This window comes from Heliangelus exortis, chromosome 26, assembly GCF_036169615.1.
Source record: "Heliangelus exortis chromosome 26, bHelExo1.hap1, whole genome shotgun sequence".
Taxonomy (NCBI): Eukaryota; Metazoa; Chordata; class Aves; order Apodiformes; family Trochilidae; genus Heliangelus; species Heliangelus exortis.
The window spans coordinates 5,488,780-5,509,822 of NC_092447.1; the positions used below are offsets into that span (position 1 = coordinate 5,488,780).

The 21,043-nt window shown below is 42.7% G+C and overlaps 1 protein-coding gene across 2 annotated transcripts; it reads left to right on the top strand.

Moving 5' to 3' along the window:
* The first annotated feature begins 4,472 nt into the window (after positions 1-4,472).
* On the top strand, positions 4,473-19,954 carry KCNJ1 (potassium inwardly rectifying channel subfamily J member 1). Of its 2 annotated transcripts, none has more exons than XM_071768861.1 (3): positions 4,473-4,644; positions 6,190-6,263; positions 17,164-19,954. In XM_071768861.1, the coding sequence occupies exon 3, from the start codon at positions 17,235-17,237 to the stop codon at positions 18,345-18,347; it is 1,113 nt and encodes a 370-aa protein (XP_071624962.1). In that variant the 5' UTR covers positions 4,473-4,644; positions 6,190-6,263; positions 17,164-17,234; the 3' UTR covers positions 18,348-19,954. The 2 variants fall into 2 exon arrangements, with proteins under 2 accessions (XP_071624962.1, XP_071624961.1); XM_071768860.1 differs by having other exon boundaries at positions 4,474-4,644; positions 17,216-19,954.
* Positions 19,955-21,043: the final 1,089 nt, after the last annotated feature.

A 21,043-nucleotide genomic window follows, 5' to 3' on the forward strand; every position in this document is an offset into this window, starting at 1 on the left:
CTGTTCTCCCAAATGGGTAAGCACAGGAACTTAGTTGCAGGTAGTTACCACTTGTAACACCACCAACAGTGGGATGAGAGCTCTTCTGTCTAGTGCAGAAGCCCTGAAGCTACCAGACAAAGCCAGATGAAAATCTAGAAACAAAACTTCAACAGGTGTTAGCTGGTGACAACAGCTGTTTAATGACTTCATACACTTTCCTACATAACTTTCTTACATTTCCTTCATAACTTTCCTTCATCCAGGTTACATCCTACTTCTATTCTCCCAGCTTCCAAATATTTCACACACCAATGTCACTGTTCAGGGCAACCAGTAGGTTTGTAGCATCACCCAGTCCTATAATCATTGCAGATTTCTTAGGAGTGCTGAAGAGGTGACAAGGACACAGGTGCCAATAGAAGAATGGTGTTCTCTACCACTACCCCTCTTGTCTTTTCCTCTGTGTGTTTAGCTGAACTTCTTAACAGGAGGATTCAATGGCTGGAAAAAGGGAAGTGGCTCAGGACTAAGCATCCCTCACTGCACTCTGCACAGAGGAGTACCCAGCCTCTCCCTAACTCAGGGCTGCTCAGAGGTGCTGTTCCAGCTCCCTGTCCCCCCACAGCCCAACAGCCTTGTGCTGCACAAGGCTCTAACCCAGCTCTAGGGGATCTTGCTCTAGCAGTGGGGTTGGGCTGGATGATCCTCAGAGGTCCCTGCCAACTCCTGAGCATTCTGTGATGCTGTAAACACCCAGCTTACTCCCAGCAGGAAGGAAAGAAGTGCCTTTGTTGCAGTCCACACATGCCCTACATTTTCAGGGGAAGGGAGGATTTCCCTGGCATGAGCCTCCTCTGCCAAGCAGCTGAATTACAAGTAAATACCAGTAATGAGCTTCCCTCCTCCCAGTGAGCAGCTGGCATCATTTCCTCCACGTACAGAGTTGCATAAACCCCTTTCCCCCTGTGGCACTGCCCGCAGAGGTGTCACCTTGCAGGCTTGCCAAGGGGCTGGGGGGCTCTAGGCCATGCTGTTTCAGAAAATCCTTATCACAGCTCTGCTGTTCTAGCATAACAACTTAAAGACAGTGCTAAATTCTTGTCACCAATTCACTGCACTTTCTGAAAAGTCACAGAGAAATGAAGTTTGTGAAGATGCCCAAAAGACACACCTCATCAGCTGGCAGGCAGGCTCCTCTCATGCTATGAACTCCTCAGGAATGTTGTCTCTTCTCTCAAGCCCACCTGTACCACTCTGTAAAGAAGAGGGGAAATCATATGAGGACTCTGCTGTACAGCTACAATGACTCTAAGGGGTTAAAATAACACAGGTGTCTGCTTTTCTGGATTTCCACTTGCACTGCCAAGCCAAGATACAGTTTTGCTCCCAAATTTAAATGGCCTATGCATTTAAATTCTGTCATTACAGCTAACAGAGGAGGGCAAGCCCTTCAAGTACCTGCTGGCTGAGAATACAGAAGGCTGAAGTGATTTGGAATCCTTTACTTCCATTAGTAGCAATGCCTGAAGGTGATGGAAGAGATGAGGGATATAATCAACTTCATCTGTCACACAGTTCTTCCATTTCAGGCACTTGCTATCCTAGAGATTGGTACTTTTTTCAAGCTTATCTGCATGCTGGCATGCATGGCTATTTGTTTAAGGAAGGCTTAATGTTGGTGACATTCCCTGCTAAGAGGAAAAGCCCAGCTCTTCTATTTCTCTGGTGATGCTTGTTCACAGAAAAAAAGTTCTGGGGATTAATCACAACTGTACATGCATCAGACTGAGTATTCTGCCTCCTGTTATTTCCATACTCGTTGCTACACTCCTGTCTAGTACATGCTCTGCCTTTTACTCATACAAAATGAGACATAACTGGAAGGACAGAATCATCTCTCCTGGGACTCAAAATAAAACCACAATGGGTTCCAAATCTCTCCCCCTGGGAAGCACAAAGTAAATAAGTGCTGGGAGGCTGCCAGCCTAACTGCACTGAGGTTAATGAATAAACAACTGCCTGCAGGACTGACTTGCCTGCTCCACTTCAAATATGTATCTTTGATTACATCTTAGGGAGACCTCATCTTCTATAAATAACCATTCCAAAAGATAAAAGCAGTAAATCTTTTTTTGCTTTGACAAAACAGAGATTATCAGCATTAATAGAGAAAAACTGCTATTAGGCAAACAGGCTCTACATAGAGAACTTGCTTTTTATAGAAATGTTGACTGTTGTGGAAAACAACACTGAAAAATAAAAGAAACTGCAAATATAGCAAGGGACATTCTGGAAGTGTGAGCTCAGACACACCTTGTTTTCCCCATTTCCTCTTCAGGGTCATGCTCTCAAAGCATACATTTCCAGGAAAACCACAAAGCAAGCTCAGAAAAAGATCATTGGCATGAGGAGAGCTGCTGGCATTCCCAGGTCAGGTCTGGAAATGGAATTTAACTGATTGGCTATGGATCCATTTTTGGAAATACTACTCTAAGTGCATAAAATAATCAGATTAACAAACACAACACACTTAATTTCCACGGGATGTTTTGAGTGATTGTGACTGTCCAACATGAGAGACAATGAAAAGAAGTCATTTTGCAGTGTACTTTGTGGAAAACTCTGCCATTCAAGGGGTCTCAGACAGAGCAACTAGGACTCATTTGTCACTTGTGAAAATCTAGGTCACTTATTCCCTCCTCCTGCTCTGCTTTTTTCTTGCCAAATATAGTAAGAATTTTCTGGCTTCTGACTGAATAAAGTTGTTAATTACACCCCTTCCTAAAAACCTGCAATTGAAATTCACTTGGGGAGTTTCTGAAAGCTGTGGAAAGCTATTCTTTTTTACAATATTCTTCTTGACATGTCTTAGAGGAAAGAAGAAGAAAGCTCATTTGCTTTTAATTTCTCAGTTTTAAGGATAATATTTAACAGAAGTAAATCCCTTTAAGGGCTCAACTATGCTCTTTGAAGCAAGTGGGGAAAAAATCCCATTGAGTTTCATTGCAGAGCAACTAGCTTGCTGCTTTGAAAAATCATGTTAAACAATCTGCAGTGTGTTTTGTGATGCAAGAAAATTAATTGGTACCATCACAAACTGTCAATAATAGGAAAGGACAGGATTCCTGTATGTGCTAGGTACAATATAAAAATAAACAGATTACTTCAAATTATAGCACATCAATTAGCTGCTGGTAAAAGAATCTGGAGTAATGTAATTTCATCATCAGTTTCTGGTGCTGTAAAAAGTCTGTATGTACTAACATATATCCTAACAGCCTCACAGGGCTGTTCAGAGGTGTAACAGATGGATTTGCACACTTTGGAGATGAAAAGTGCTGCTTGAGCATTATCAGATTTATGATTAACAATGGAGTTATTAAAACAATGGGGTGGCTAATAACAGAGCTTAATTCCTTATCTCAGTGGGTTTTGTCTTCAGGACATTCTGGGGCAAACACTGACACCACTGAGTCAAAAAGCTCCTGTTGGTTTTAGCTGTGTGGAGAGGCCTGGCTCTGCACAAGCATTAAATAACTTTTTTTTAACATACAAATCCTTTTCCAACCTCCTCTAAGACTCACTGGATCCTGCCTGCAGGATCTCCTCCACTCATCCCTGGCAGGAGGCAAGATGGAACGGGTTCTTACTGCTGCACACCCAAGGGAAGATCAGCTCCCAGTCTGGGGATTTTAACTCTGGGGATAAGACTCCTTTACGTGCAGTGGGAGTCCAAAAGGCAGGGATATAAACTGCTCCAGCTGATGGAGAAGGATGGCACCTCTGCAAGGCAATGCAACCTCTTGGCTCAGAACAACACCTGGCAGATTCCAGAGGACACCACAAGAATTACCTTGCTTGGACATCTAAAGTTCATGTGCCTATAGGGAAATGGGTTGGTTCCAGGCTATCATCACTCCATCCCTCAGCAACAGAACATAACAGCACTCTGCCAAAGCACTGACAAATACAAGAGGTGCACCTCTATTTCAGCTCAGAGAAAAGAGTGATGCAGAAGGTGACAGCAGCTTTAGAGCTCTGAGGGAACTCCAGCAGTTCCCTGCAAAGATTTCAGGTGGGCTCAGGGTTTCAGCTTAAATCCAGGAAGGAATGTCAAGGCAGACATTTGGACAAGGGCACATGTGTGTAATATAACACAGGCCAAATAAATAAAACTGAAAAGAGTTCTGCAGAATAAGGGAGGTATCAAGAGGGATCTGGTTCTACACAAAACCACACAAAGCAAAGGCCTGATACTCCCAAGTGCTTGGACTGGTGTGATGGGGCAAGAGACTCAGCTGTTGGTGACAGCAGTAACAACATCAGCTTCTTCTGGTAACATTGCACCCTTTTCCCTAACCTTGGCATCTCAACTCTCCTGCTGTAATTTTTATCCATCCTGCTCCCATTCCTCTGCCTTTCACATACAATATATAAACCCAGCCACAACGTTAATGAGCCATTGCATATAGATGAGCTGGCAACCAGTCTGAGCTGACCACAGCCACACATAAAAGCCAAAGAGGGCCTTGGGCTATCTTCCCTTGATGCAGAAGCTGTTGGACCAAAGCACTGTGGAAAGCAAGGTGTAGGGGACACAGAGCTGGGCAGCTTTTTCTCCCACCTCCCTTCTGCAGTCACCTTTACTGCTTAAGACACAAGGTAAGAGGCTCAGTGCCACACTCTTTTCTTGATAGCTGATGAGAAAACCCACCATATATCTAGATGAACTGTCCCCCCTGCGTCCTTGCATAAAATTGTCATCTAATGGCTACAGCAAGGGAACCAGAAAGTACTTTTTTATGGCACAGGGTGTTTGGATCCTAGGCTGCTTACCTTTCCTTGGGCAACCTTCCTGAGAGTTCTCTGCTTTGGTTTTTGCTCCCATAAAACAGGCTACTGAGGCTTAAGAAAAGGTTGTCAGAGAAAAACTCTGCATCTGCTGTAGTCACCTCAGATACAGAAAGCAGACGATAGCTGTTTCTGCATGAGCCTTCTCTGGGAATGCTGAGTGGTACTTCTGACAGTGGCACAGGGGCAGCATATAATGATTTTCACAGCTGCACCTGAAGTTCCAGGGGTTTCAGCTTCACAGCACTAAGGTGGATGTAGCAGAAGGTCCCCATGTTCAGATGCACCAAGCTGCTCAGAAGCTGCAGTCAGGAATTTCTCAAACCTACTGTTAAAGAAGTAACCTCCCTTCCCTTCCATTTTGGGCATGACAACTTGTAGTGCATGGTTCACTTCCTTAGTCTCACAGTCAATTACTTTCCTCAACCCATATAAACATCAGCAGGGAAAAAGAAAAATCTGCATATGTGTTAGAAATAAATTTAAAAATCAGGGCATACCACTTAAGGGTTGACTAGTCAGAAAATGGTAATTAGAAGTGTTCCAGCTGACAGTGGCCCTTTAATGAATTATTAGTAATGTTCTCCAAGAACACTTGATGAAAGACACCATAAGAGTTCTTACTTAAGCAGACCAATTTTCTGCATGATGCAACCTCGCTGCACAAGAGAAGGAAAATCTCCATTATAGAATCAAATATCAAAAATAAAGTAATGGTTTGAACGATCAGGAAGTAACAGGTGCCCCTTCTGTACTGATTACCTCTATTTCTTATACTACTGCTCAGCTAAAACTGCCACTATATTCTTAAATTCTGCTAAAAAATTTCCCATAAATACTGCCGGTATTTTCTTAAATTCTGCTAAGAAATCCTATAAAACTGCCAACACATCTGATTAGACAGAATTTGCTGTTGTGCAGACCAACACAGCAGGATGCTGGATGCCGACCCTGCTTTGTGGTTCTCCTGACTGAGGAGAGGGCAGGGAATGAGGTGGCACAAAGCACAGGGGTGATGAGGGCCTTGTTGAGATGGATGAGCAGAGGGCACGGGACTCTTGGGATGAGTTCCCAGGTCAAAGAGCAGACAGCAAGCAGCTGGGGGAACTGTGTGAGGACCTGGCAACACAGCCCTGCTCAGAGAAAGCCCCGTGTGGAGTGGGGAAGGATGAGGGCAAAGGGCACTAAGTCTTAATCATGGATTTGTTTTGGGCGTGAAGGAGACGGGGAGGGGGTGGGTTGGGATTTGGCGAGACAGGTGGTGGAAAGAGGTTCTCCTGCCTCATTTCCTTTCACTGAGTTTCTTGCTGATTTCCAGCTCCATCTAGATCTGTTGTTTGTCCTTGACTGTTTCAGGAGAAATGTAAGAGAGCAGGCTCTGGGAATTCACATTTCTTGGCAGAAGTTCTGTGGACCCACGCCCATAGCTGGTAAGCAGTGGTATTCTGAGGTAACTGGGTGGTTCTTAAAGGGGGGTGTCTATGGTGGAAGCACTTGCCAGCCATGAAGGTCAGGGTATCCTGCACCTGAAAGCTCTTCTTGTGTTTTAACTGCTAGCAACAGCTCACTTTAACACTGGATACCTAAGGTGCATCCTGAAGTCTCTGGACTACAGTGGGAATGAGGGGAGTTTCACACAGGAATGTAGCTTCACCTTCAAGCCAAGTTGCTGCAGAAGTGCCAGCAGACAAATCCACCCAAACATGTACCAGCACTGTATACTGAGGCTCTGTTTCTTGCCTGGAAACAGGACTGTAGTTCAGCCTGCATACTGGAGAAAAAGAGCTTTCAAGGCAAGATTCAGAATTTTTTGTTAGCCCACTGCACACCTTCACAGGTCCTTTCTGCAGAACAGGCTGCATTCAGGCAGTGAGTGGCTGGTGAGTTTGCTCACTGAGTGCTGGCAGAGGTAAGGTGGGTTTACTCATTACTTGATCTCACATGCAGGGTTTGGACATGTGGGCATGCTTCCTCTGCAGCATTCCATGACAAATGTAAAATAAGTTGGCTCCTACTTTAATAAAATCTCTCAACTGCCTTCTGTGCTGTAGGGAGAAATGTACCCAGAGTAACCATGGAACAGGCAACTAACTGAGAGATACTGTTAGACTGTTTGAAGCCCTAGGAATTTCTGTCTCAAAGAGAACAACAAACTGAGGGTTGGAAAGCTACTGTGATCTGAATGGCCATCCTGTATGTCAGTGTTTGCTAATATCAAGAGATGAAACAAGGAAGTTAATCTCACTTCCTTTATTCCTCTAAAATTTGGAGGTTAGATCTAATCTTGTCATCCAGGTTGCTCACACAACCTGGTGGTGGGCAAGTGACATGAGATGCTATGAACAGCTGCTCTAGTCCTCAGATACACTCCAGCTAGAGTGTCTGAAATCAGCTGCCTGAGCTTTTCTAATAGTTTGAAGGATAAAGTGAGATGAGAGTAAATCCTTCAATGGGTTTACACCACCTTAACAAGGACTCTGGAAATCTCAAATGACACTCTGCTGTCTGCTACATATCTGAATCCTTCATTATCTAGAGCAAGCAATTCAAGATTGTTAACAGGACTGTTAATATCTGAGGTAAAACTTGACTTTTAGAAGTCATTTAATCCCAGGTTCAAATTAGGAATTTAACAGAAGCAGAAACTTAACTGCAAATGGGAGTCTTGGTACACAGAGCTGCTTGTGTAGCTGAAGATAAAAGCATATTCAAGAGGAGTAACCAGATAGCAACAGCTTCTGGCAGCTGAAACTCTGAAGCACCTGAGCCACTAGAAATGGGCACCTCATTAAGTCCCCTCAGACTGCTGGAATGAGTCAACACCATAGAAAATTCCAACAAATCTTAAATCTCCTAAATGAAAGGTGAGAGATACCTGTGCAGGTTAAACTGTATTTTCCACAGGAAATTAGACAGTAGGCCATTTGCAAAGGGTATCTAAGAATTCAACACTCTTCTCACTTTTCTGTCTGGTTTTGTCTGGAACATAAGGACCTCCTGCAGCAAACTTTTCAGATGCTGAACATTAAGAGGCAGAAAGAGCCACTGGGCACTTGGTGATACTTGCTTGTCTCAAAAAGCCAGGGTTTATTCCCCTCTGCTTCACTCCTTGCTGTGAATATCAAGATGTTGGCTATGCAGAAGCTTTTCTCCTTAGATAATAAGTTTATCATCAGACATCTTTAGCTTATATTCCCCTAAAATCTGAGCTCCATTACCATGCTGACTACAGGAAGGTGATGCTGTGGTGCCAGTCCAAAGCAAGACATTCAAGAGGTCATAAAGCTTTCTGCAGCCATTGAATGTATCCACACAACACCCTAGTTTCACTTCCATCTTATGATTAGATGGGGAAGCAGGCAAGGGGAGAACACTTGTCCCATAGTAACAAAAAATAAATAAATGTAAAAAGTCAGGAAGTGAGCTCAAATATTTGGACTCTCCAGAGAACACTTTATCACTTGATTATGCTTCCTAGGTCCTGCAGCCAGAAGCTTTCTTATTAGGGCAGATTAGTTTGTTTATGGGTTAAGACATAATATGCTCACTAAGTTTACTCTTTGCTGCAAAATAGCAAGAACAGAATGTGCTGAATACTGGTCTCTGACCTCGCTAATAAGTTGATTTAATTAGATTTGATTTTTCAAATGTAACATCTCAAGTCAGCCATAAACTCTGGAATTAGCATATCACGTCTCAACACAGGAGAGATTTTAAAGTAGCATAAAGAGATGAAGTCCATGCCCAATGAATTTCAAATTACACCAAGGATGAACTCAGCCATATGCATGTCAAACTAAAATTGTGCAGACTCTGAGTGCATCCAGCAGCAAAGTTATTAATGGCTTACATTTGCTATTAAGAATGCAAAGTAGCTAATTTGCACCCAGTTTGTTCATACGTCTCCTCACATCAATGACCCATGTGATGGGTCAATAATTCACTCAATGCATACTGAAAGCCAAGAATATCTTTCAAGTCAATTACACTTGTATAAATAATTAGGAACACAAAAGTAACTGAAGGATTGGAATAGAAAAAGCTCTCCTGGTGAAACACTGTACACCCCAGGGAAAGCAGACTCTGTTATCTTTAGATTTGCAGCTGGTTTTCCCTAATACCTTCACGTGGCACAGCGTATGCCCCTGAAGCAGAAATTAGCCTTAAAAGGGGAAATCTGGAGTTCCAGTATTTTAGGGAAGAAACAGGTACTCGTTTAACTAAAGGCTATTTGCTTCCTGCAGGAGATGTGAAAAAAGTAGGACATCAGGCAAGTAGCTGCCTACTGAGATTTGATCCTCAAGATTTATTCAGCTTTCATGGCATTCAGTTGTAATAAATTTCAGGAACATTTTAACCAATCTACTAGGCACAAGCAGACTCTAGTTCAGACAAAATTTGCTGTATGAAAGAGTATCAAATGCCTTTAGTACCTCTGACTTCAGCTGAAAAACTCTCAAGTCAGACTTTTTCACAGCCCATGTCCTGGGACTGCAAACTGACTTTAAAAGCCATGGGGGAGCTGCAGGCTCTGCTTTGCATCTCTACAGAAGGCACTGGAATGTTGGGTGGTATCTACCTCCCAGTGCAGCAGCCAAGAAGAGCTGAGGGAAAAGAAGCCACTGAGATGAGACTGTAATGAGACAAGATGTATCTGGACAGCTTGGTTGAACATCATAGAAACCAGGAACCAGAAGTAGGACAAAATCTGTCAGTCAAAGTTTGCAGTGCTGCCAGCACTTGTGATCAGAGCACTGTGTGGTGAAAAGAAATATTCCAAGCTACTGGTGTCTGATACCAGACACCAGATACTCTTCTTGTTGAACCTCAACTGATGAAGCAAGCAGCAGGTGCCATTCAACCTTGGAGTGTTGCAGGCCCAGTGAGCAGGAAAAGGAGAACACAAGATGAACAGGTAACAGATAATGTGATCAATATACTTCAGCATCTCAGACAGACAGACAGAAAGGACCTCCCATAGGAGACAGCCTGTACCATCCAAAAGGGCACAAGGAAACATGTAACTGTTCAGGAATGCAATTAATTCTTTCCCCTTTTAACAATTCTATTCTATGATTTTATTGTTGGTTTCTCTGGTTGCTAGATGTACTGTAAGAATTATGAGGCTGCACTCTCCCTCCCAGATGCTCCCATTCCCCTTGTTACAGCAGTCAGGGTGTCCCTTTATACTGCTGAGGTAAAAAGCAAGTTGAAAAAACTAAGTCCAAAATGCCTATTAATAGAGGGCAAGCCTGGAATGATACCTCTTTCATCACTGCTGGAAAACTTCTGAAGGACAGACAGGACACATTCAGAAGAACCTAACACATGCCCTTGAAGGAAACAGTCTGTGAACAGAATAAAGTTTGAAAGAACTGCCTTCTACATGGAAAAAAATAGCAGTAATTAGTATTTATGGCACACACTCACTCCTGAAGGATTTCAAAATAATTTCTAAGTGACTCTAACAGGACCAGGCAGTCAAGAAGTTGCTTAGTAATAAAATAACACTCTACATCATGAAAAAACATTATCATCATTAGAACAGCCTCACAGTTGCCTGTAAAGTAGTGGAATTATTTTTATTTCTTTTGCAGACAGGGGACATGAATTAGAAAGCAATTAAAACATTCTGAGACCACACAGTCAGCACCACAGCTCAAGAACTGCCTGTTTACAGACCAGTGAATCCACATTTCTCCTCATCCTTAACCATTTCTCCTCATCCTTAACCATTTCAGAAGGTGCTGCAGAATGCACCTACCATCTATTCCACCATCTGGTTCACCTCCAATTCTTTTCTCTTGCAATTTGAGAAACTCTCAGTGCTGGGGCTCCCAACAGGAACCTGGCAAAGCAGATATTTGAATCTGGCTTATCAAGACCAATATCATTGCCCTGTCGAGGCTGCTGTGGTTGGCCCACTGGCAACAAGCCAGCCACTTTAGAAATCAAAGTCACCTTGATAACCACAAAAAACTGAAATTACAGCCTAGCTGTAGGGAAGGAGTGCAATAGGACAGTGCTCCTAACACTACATGAAAATATTCCCAAACTACTGCCTAGGTTAACTGCCCAGGACACTCTTCCCCCTGGTGCTATACACAGGTGAAAGAGAGCAGCAAAGCAGTGTTAGCATGAGTAACAAAGAGCTGGTCAGAGCACCAACAAACCAGGTGCAGTCTGTTATAAAAACAAACCAGCAGAATCCAAAGGAACTCTTCCCACTGCAGGATCATCCAGGTTAAATGGTAATTTGCTTCTCCTTCACCTTCCTCTGGCTCACCCAGAAGGAGCATGACAGACCTGGCAAGCAGCACAACAAATGCTGCCTGCAGGGCTGACCACACAGCAGGGCTAGCAAGGCTCTTGTAGTCTGTACTGAATATTTCACTGCATCCCTTGTCTATTGTCTGTGATGTGAACTATGAGATGACTTTGTCTCACACCAACATTTGCTTTCTTGCTTTTGGTCCTTTAGCACTGCCATAGAGTGCAACGAGCAACTTCATGCTTTGCTTGTGCATTGAGTAACCAAGAACCCTTTTTCAACCACACTGAAACTGTTGCTGTGTTAATGTTTCCTGTCAGCAACCTTACACACACCCAGAGCTGGGTCCTTTTCCAAGCAGTATGAAGCCTCACTCGGTTTACATTTACCAACCCTTTGGAAAGACAGTGTGCATTAATAGAAACTTTTATGTGACCAGGGAATGCTGAGTACCTTGAGATTAGAAGCTGAAGCAGGCTCAGAACTGTCAGAGAGGTTTTTCCTGAGGTCAGGGCTGTCTCCTGGCTGGGTGGCTGCTGCAGTCAGCTGCCTCTCAGCCTCAGGGGCTGCTGCACAAAGCTCCTTTGCCGCATCCTGCTGGTGCCTGAGACTTGACATTGCCAACCTGGAGGAACAAAGAGGGAGTTAATGATCCAACCCCTTACAGACATCAGCAAAGAACAACGAAATGAGAGACCGCAAATGGCCTCACATGACTCTGCCCATTTCCCTGTGATTTTATGGCTGGTGTTCATGCAGTTTTGCCTCCCCAGCCCACACCTGACTGCCTGCCAGTGAGGTCTTGGGTTCTAGGTAGCTTCTGCTCCCAGGCAGATAGGTCAGTAACTAGTACTCTGCCTTTCCACCTAGTTCAGAGTATAAAGCCTTTTTCTAGCAACAGAGAGGAAAAGCAACCAGAAAAAACTTACCTTTCGCCGTTAGAATGTTTCAACAAAAAGCTGAATGTTTTATTTTCAAGACTGCTCAGTAAATCATACTTAATTCTCCTAAGTAGAATACAAAACCAGCATAACACTGTTGGTTAGTTAGATCCCTATTTTTTTTCTCTTGCAGACACATCACACACAAGTCACACACAAGCTTTGAGAATTTTTTTTAAGAAAGAAAAATCCCAAAAGATACAATTTGCTTGGGAAAAAAAATTATCCAAAAGAACCACTTCCTAATAAAAATTTTATATTTTCAGTGGAAACCTAATTGTCTGAAAACAGAAACAGTTCCACTGGGAAAATCTGCTGTGTAGCAAAGGCAGCTCAGCTCCCAGATCTACTCTCCAGAGGCAAAATACCCAGCATGACTGCACATCTCAAGATGCATCCTGAAGGTGAAGTGAATCATCTGCACCATCATGCTGCCTGGGAATTCCCTGTCCCAGTAGAAGGTGCTGTGGGAGATAAAGTCTAGCCATAGAATTAGTCTGGCACTGGAAAAATATCAAATAATGAAGTTCTCTTTAGTCCATATGAAGTGATTATTGCTGGAAAGTGCTGGCAAATGTTTTTGTCTAGACAGAGCTGTTTTACAAGTGCCATGTTTCCAGTAAGCAGCAGAAAGGGAGTGACTGTGGGCTGGAGCTGGCCTCTTGCCTCCCTGGCACACAGGGCAGGAAGAAATGCTGCTTCTGTCAATCTATCAAAACTCTGGAGGTGTTTGCTTAAACCTGACATGCAATTTGCTCTGCAGTCACCTGAAGCCTCTAAACTCTCTCCCCCAGTAAATGTGGTTATGGATTAATTTTGTGTACAGCACTAATTACACCATTATTAATTGCTAACACTGACAGTGATGACTTCATTGTTTTAAAGCCTTTATTTATTCTCCTGAAGTAAGTATTTTAACCTTTGAGGACCCCAAACACTCCTAAGCTTTCAGAAAACATTATTTGCTTGTCTCCACTGCTGCAGCACCTGTTCTTTCATTTATTCATTAGGTACTCACATAAAGCTGGTGAGATCCTACTTGTGTGCTTGCAGTAACCTGAGATGAAAGACATCTGTTCTACAGGCATTTCATATTCACAGGGAGTGTTATGAACCAACACCCAAGCAGCCAGGTACCACTTTGTCACTCCTGCTGGAAAGCAGGCATCACTGGAAGGGAACAGGGCAGCTCTTCACCATCCCACAGGAACAGGAGAGAGGGCAAGGCAGGGGAGAAGATCCTTTGGTGTATCCACTAGAAATTTCAGCTGGGCTTTAGGTTGGCAAAACGCAGTCACCAGACTGGAGCTGTGACAGGACTGCCAGAGCAGCATTCTGAGTTGAAGAATCCTTCATCTCACACTGCTCAAGATCTTCTATCAGGAGTAAACACTTCCTGATGACATTGCCAGGTGTCAGCCTGCCTGTACCAGCAGGTCTGGTCCTTTGCTAACGTGTCATCAGAAAGGTAATGTGGGCAGGGAGGAGTCTGTAAACCACCCTGATTTTAGACATACCTCCAGGACTAACTAACAGGCAGCTTTAGGTGAGCTTATATTCTTGTCATGATTGCAATTGATTCAGTACTGAGTTAGCTCTGTCTTGGGCAGTCCTTGACTCTGACAAAACTTTGATGTAAGAGGAAGACAAGGAGATGGCATGCTGCAGCTCTCATCCCATCACAACAGGCACATTGGTGCTCTACCCAGAGCAAATGAGCTGTACTGTTCAAAGATTGCGGGAGTAAATCAGTAGATAATACACCATCAAACTAAGTGTTATAGTTTGCTTTTCTAATAAAAAAGGATTTTATAAGGTATTAAGGACTAGGTATTTCACATACTTTGTTCAGAGAAAGTTCAACGTAAAGAAAAATAGGGAAAAGACTAAAAGAAGATCTGAATTTTGAAAAGACCTGAACAGAGCTGAAAAAAAATAATCCTTTAAACACTGTATTCCTCTTTCTTCTACCTAAGCTTCTTAGACCTTCATCTGAATCCCTAACAAAGATGTATTTCTAACAAAAGCTGCAGATTCAGTGGGCTGCTTTTCATTTATGCTATCTCCCCCAAATGATTCAGTTCTGCCAACTTTGCTCACTCAGCCATTGCTGAAGGGAAGTAACACCAGAACTTCAGTGGAATAGCAGGTGACAGAACTTTGTTCTTCTCAGGCCCCCATCAAAGGCTAAACACCTGCCCCTTCCTTCACTCACTGATCTCCTCAAGAGCTGCATGTGGCCGAGATTAAAGCCATTTCCCTGGATTAACCTGCTCTGCACAAAGGACTGACTCAAAACCAATCACAGTGCCTGGTCATTATCCCTCATGTACAGAATTTTTCAAAACAAAACAACTGAAAAGAAGTAAGAGCAAAGAGAACCACTCAGTTACATTCCTGCCTGAGCAGAGGATCTCTGGCTGGTATGTAGCAACCAGGAACTGTAACCATTGCTGTTACCTACTTGTAGGAATGCAGAGAAAAGGTAGAAATGCATCTGTTAACAACTTTCTGAGCAGTTATCTAAGACTCTGGGTGGAGGGACAGAGATAAGCTAAGAAAAATCAGGAATATGAGAACAAAAGTCTGAAAGTTTCTGTTTATTCTAGTGATCACTGGGAAATGAGACTAACAGGGCAGTGGAAACTCCTTGTTTCCACAGCTAACCTTGATGTGTCATCTTTATTCATTGAGTAGTTTTATTGGCAAATGCCTCATTGTTCAGGAATACATGCAGCTCACCACCTACAAACATATTATGCCTGAGGACAGCAGCACTTTTGCTCATTCTTGCAACAAGGAATGTCACACACAAGGCAGACAGCAAGATTGTGTTTATTTGGGCCCAACAGGAAATGTATGCTGGTAAATATTAGCTAAGATTTAGCTGGGTTACCTCCAACTTGAACTGAAAGGACTTGAAGTGCTGTTTTATATAATTCACTTTATATAATCTCCTCTAGACAGCCTGTGATATACATGCAGCATGCTGATCCAGGAGGGAATTTTTCTCCTGCTGAAGCAAATCAACACAGTTCAGTTGTGTGTGGGAGCAAGAAAGATTTGTTGAAGGGAGAATTCTTTTGTCATCCTGCCTGAAGAAGGGTGTCATTCTTCTGCCTCTTTTGTAGGTAGCTCAAGCAGGGCTTGTAAAGCAACCTCTGAAGAGGACATGCAAAATTTAAAGAGGCAGGAAAAGAATGGTAAAATCAAGGATCTCTTTTCAAGGTTCCAGTCTGATGGCCATGAGATTCCCAAAGATCTCCCATGAAGGTGCAATCAGACCTATCAGAACTGCCATAGCAATTTATCACAACTCCTGACATAAGAAGATGGGTGAATCAGAAACCAGAATTTTTCTTCAGATTTCTTCCCTTCATGTGTATTCCCTGGGATAAGGGGCACATCTGCTGTAGCTCACCTGTACAGTACAGGTGTGCAGCTTCTGATGGACAGGGTGAGGCACCCAGTGCTTCACACACTACTCTGGTAATGACAGCTAATGTGCACATTACTGCAGAAAAATCCCAAAATGAATGCCAGTGAGAGCTGAAGCTGCATAGTTTTTGTACAACAGGAGCATCAGAAGTTAATAGAAAAGCTCTTTTGACTAGTGTGCTGCACAGGGATATTTTACCTTTGCTCAAACTTTGCATTAACATGAACTTATTGAACGTGCATCAGGAAAATAAAACTTGGACTGTTCAGGTGACCTCATTCTCCCCCTTCCTTAAATGTGTGCTTAAAGTTTAACCTTTGTCAACCACATTCACGACAGATAAATTCAACAGCAAATATTTAAAACAGTGAAAAGCTATGTTACAACAAAAGTGACCTTGAATTTTTTTTATTGCAATTTAATGTGCAGAAAAGCAAAGTTATTTCAGTCTATGTGCAGAAAGAAAGCAACTGTACAAGACAAACAAACTCATTCCCAAGGCTGTTGATACAAATAAGGACAATAAATAATAGCATTTACTTCTGGCTTTACAAAATGTAATTGATTTGTACTTAGACTCCATCACTACTGATTATAAAATCTAAGGGTTTTCTCTGGCCCCTGTAACTAAAGGAAGAATTTCTGTTTTAACCAACTGAAACAATATTAGGCAGCTTCTCCAAGTTAACCTCGATGCCTACAGATAAAGGAAAGAGGCTTTGCCAAACAGCAGTTTGTTCCTTCAGAGAACAACCCGGGTGACAAGACAAGCAGACAGACCCCCAGAGGGTGCATGTGTTTCCTTTACTGTCAGTGTGGAGTCAACTGGCACAGACAACCACCTGACAAGCAGCTGAATGATACATTTCATACTCATACTCTACACATCTATGGATTATCACCACCTTGGATATATGGAATTATAGCCTAAGGAAGCTAAACAACTCCTGCCAAGCAAAACTGGGGCAGTCCATTTGACAACAATTTGAGCCTAAGCATTTTGCTTCTAGCTGGAAAGAAAGCCAGGGGGGGACAGTGATTGATGGTGCAGCATCTTTAGCTTGCTTCTAAAAAAATAATTCCTAAGGTCATTTTAGTGTCACCTTCTATTGGGAAGGGTAATGTAACAATAAAATAACAGTAGCAAAAATTACCAAGTCTCCAGCTTTCCAGAGTTTGAAATCTAAACCTTCAAACCCAATCTGTAACTATGCAAAAAATAACTGCATACCTGGCTTACTTATGCCTTTTGCATCTACTCACGTTTCTTCCTAAATTCACTGCCCACATCATAGCCAGGGTCTCCTAATGCTGAGGTACACACACACATTTGCATGTAGACAGGCCTCACTCCATCTTCTAAAAGGCAGAAAGACTCCTTAAAACCCAGCCACTCCTCACCTGTTTTCCCAGCATATACCCACGATGAAGTTACCTGCTTCTCCACTTGAATAATCAACTCAGCAGAGGACAATATTAACAGTTGACTGATTCAAGTTTATTGAGCAGGCCAAAATGATTATATTTTGCTGGAATGTTCCTTAGGCAAGAAACTGTGAGTTTCCTCATATACTTACTGGGAACTTTTCCCCACCAACTGAGGGAAAATATGCAAATGGTATAACTTTTTCCTAAACAAGTCTCATAAGACTTAGTCAGAGTTTTCTTCTCGCCTGCAGGTCTAACTGAAACCTGTGTTACCTGTAATGTTTGTTATTTCTTACTCTCCAGAACACTCTCAGCAGAGGGAATGTTCAGCTACCTCCGGAAACGCTTCAGCAGGCACATCAGAGAACGCAGCAGGAGGAGAGCCAGGCTTGTCTCCAAAGATGGAAGGTGTAACATCGAGTTTGGCAATGTAGGACAGTCAAGGTTTGTCTTTTTGATTGATATATGGACAACTATCCTGGATCTCAGATGGAGATACAAAATGACAATCTTCATTTCAGCATTCTTAGGCAGCTGGTTTCTGTTTGGTCTCCTCTGGTATGTTGTGGCATACATACACAAAGATCTTCCAGAATTCAATCCTTCCATAAATCACACCCCCTGTGTCGAGAATATCAATGGCCTGACTTCAGCTTTCCTGTTCTCCTTGGAGACCCAGGTGACCATCGGTTATGGCTTCAGATGTGTCACAGAGCAATGTGCCACTGCCATTTTCCTGCTTATCTTCCAGTCTATCTTAGGGGTAATCATCAATTCCTTTATGTGTGGTGCCATCCTAGCCAAGATATCAAGGTCCAAAAACCGGGCTAAGACCATCACCTTCAGCAAGAATGCAGTCATCAGCAAACGTGGTGGGAAGCTCTGTCTCCTTATCCGGGTGGCAAACCTCAGGAAGAGTCTGCTGATTGGGAGTCACATCTATGGGAAGCTTCTGAAGACCACTATCACCCCAGAAGGAGAAACCATCATTTTGGACCAGGTCAACATAGAATTTATAGTGGATGCTGGCAACGAGAACCTCTTCTTCATCTCCCCATTAACTATCTATCATATCATAGATAAGAACAGCCCGTTCTTCCACATGGCAGCAGAAACCATTCTGCAGCAAGATTTCGAACTGGTGGTGTTTTTAGATGGCACTGTTGAAGCCACCAGTGCTACCTGTCAAGTGAGGACATCCTACATCCCAGAAGAGGTGCTCTGGGGTTACCGCTTTGCTCCCATTGTGTCCAAGACCAAAGAAGGGAAATATAGAGTAGATTTCCAGAACTTCAGCAAGACAGTGGCTGTGGAGACTCCCCACTGTGCCTTCTGTCTCTACAACGAGAAAGCTAAAGCCAAAGAGAAGAAAGGTTATGATAATCCTGGCTTTGTTTTGTCAGAAGTCAGTGAAACCAGTGACACAAAAATGTAGTTCTAGGTATTCACGGGACTGTTTTTCAAAATTAATACTATCTTGAGAAGATCAATAACTTAGCAACACACAAAAGAAATATATGTTTGTTTTTACTCCAAAACCAGCCTTTATCTTCTCAAAACCCTCAAATTTAAGAGGAACAGAATGCTACTATTTAACTACACTATATATATTCCATAGAACTTATAATTTTATACCTATGGAACACTATGATGCTGCTATGTTGGAATGTCCAAATCACTTAAGTTCCCAGAGGCACACAAGACTTAAAAAGCCTGTAAAGTGGGGAGAAACTTCAGGACACATGAAAGATGCATGGCTTTGGGAATGAGAACATGAAAAGGGGAGACAGAAGACAAGGCTAAAGAAACCTAATGCACTTATGAGCCAAACCCTCACAAAGTATATGTTTCTGGTTGCCAAAGTCCTCCATGAAAACAGATTCTCTGCCTCCAGAACACCTGAACTTTTGAACATTTTGGAACAATTCCTTCTTTCTTTGAGGCTGCTACAACTACAGGAATGGAGCATTAAGGGATGGTACGAGCTTAGGAAGCTAGAAAAGACAAAGCCTGGCCCATCCTGCTGCACCTAGAACTCTGTAAAACACTACTTCTCTCCTGGGAAAGCCTTTGATTTCTTTCAGGAAAAAATAGCTCGATGGAAATGAAAAGTGGAAAAAAAAATAAATAAAAAGAGAAGCAAAGACCCACTATGCAAGAACAAGAATTTTACAGCTTATTCCTGTTTCACCTTGAGATACATTTCAACCCCCTGGGAGCTGGCTAACTGTGAAATTAGGAAACATCCAGAAAGAAGCTGAGCCACAGTGGGGAGATGAACACATTGATTGCTTCACACCTGGCAGAAGAGCAGTCCACTGGGAGAAGAGAGGAAATTCCCAACTCCAAATGTATCGTTCCAAAAATCCACAATGCAAACACAGATTATCTTTTCCTTTGAAGCGTGAAGGTCTTATTAAAACAAAAACACAGCATAGGAGCCACCCACCAACAGTGGGCTTCGGATTTCGTTCCAAACTGTTCATCTCACCACAGCAAAATGTGCATTCCTACAGGAAACAAGTTCTGTTCAGTGGTATGATTTTTGACATTTAAATTTCAAGCATAAGAAGAAGAGCTTCAATAACTTTTTGGTGAATTTCCACTTCCTTACCTTTTTTTTCCCCCCAACTAGTTCTTTTGCTGAGAGTTGAGGTGGCAGACCAAAGACAGCTAATTTTGGGAACCCTTCCCAGTGATGCAATTCAGCTCATCTATTTTCAACACTGGTAAAATGGGAGTATCTTTTTAAAACCTGCTGGACCGAGTGGTTTGAAAAGGAGGGGACAATTAAACAGGTGAAATGATGACAAGACAAAGTTACTTTACAAATGGACATAACACAAGTATGAAAATGAAACTCTGGAAACCAAGAGTGTTCTGGCCTTGGTCCCAGTGTAGTATCAACTCCTTTGTTGGTTCACAATAAATCACTTTTGTATCTATCTCAGATTTGCCATCTGTAACTTGGGACAAAGTACATAAACTGTACAAAGAAGAATGTTACAAACAAATATGTCACTAAAGCACTTTAAAAGCCAATTCTCAGCTGTCTCAATCTTTCATCTTTTCAGTACACTGCTGTTATGCCCTTCTTCAAATGGAAAGGTCAGCTCAAAGAGTTCTGTTCTCATCACACAGTTACTAAAACAGACAGTACCACGGCTAGAACTAAGTAATGCTAGAACTGACAGCCAAAACCTTCAAAGTAATTGATATATTTCCCAGTATCTCAAGCATACTGTTTTTGCAGCCTTGCAAAGTAACACTGTCAACTGTAGAAGTATTTTTACAGTCCCAGTCACCACTGCACTTGCACCTCTCCAACCACTGAAAGTCTCAGGAGTTGCAGGTTTGTCTGAACCAAAAGGCTGCTGCTACATTTCCTTCCTAGGCTTCCTGTACAGTTGTCCTGTAATTCCCTAGAAAACGGTACCACGTTCAGGGCTCCCAAGTTATACACCCTACCCCGGGGAGAAGAGATGCACCAAAATACCCTTAATAGTAGAAAGACAGTCTTGACAGTACAAAAAAACAAGGCAATAGGAAATGCATTTAAAAGGTCCAACCAGCTATAAAATCAAGAGTCAGAAAAAACTTATTTTCTTTAAGTAAAGATGGTTTGGGATGTTAGCCCCAGAGGGAAAAACACCAGATACCACTTCAGCTCCTGTCCAAGAGGTGGTTTATAAAGAGAATGCACTTTCAGGCACTGCTCCTGGAAAGCCACCCCAAAATCCTAACCTTGTGTTCAGGACACAGCTTTCCCAACCTCTTCTCCTATGTCTCTACTGCACAAGTGTGAAGAGGCATTATTCACTTCTAGAAGTATAAAGCCCTACCACAACTCAGAGAGAAGATACTTGCTCTCACTACACAGATACTGACCTCTTGCTCACTCTATTCTAAATTACACCTGCCTCAAAAGCAAGCTGTGCTGCCTCAGGGAAGAGGGAATGAACTCATTTCCATGCTTTGGTGTTCAGAGGTGGGTCTGGCTACTGCACAATCAGGGGAGATAAGAGGGGGACATATCCAAAGTCGGCTGAGCTATTGAGCTTAATTAGAAGGGAATCATACTGGGACACCTAAATGAGAATCCAGGAACGAAAGCCTCCTCCCATGAGCCTG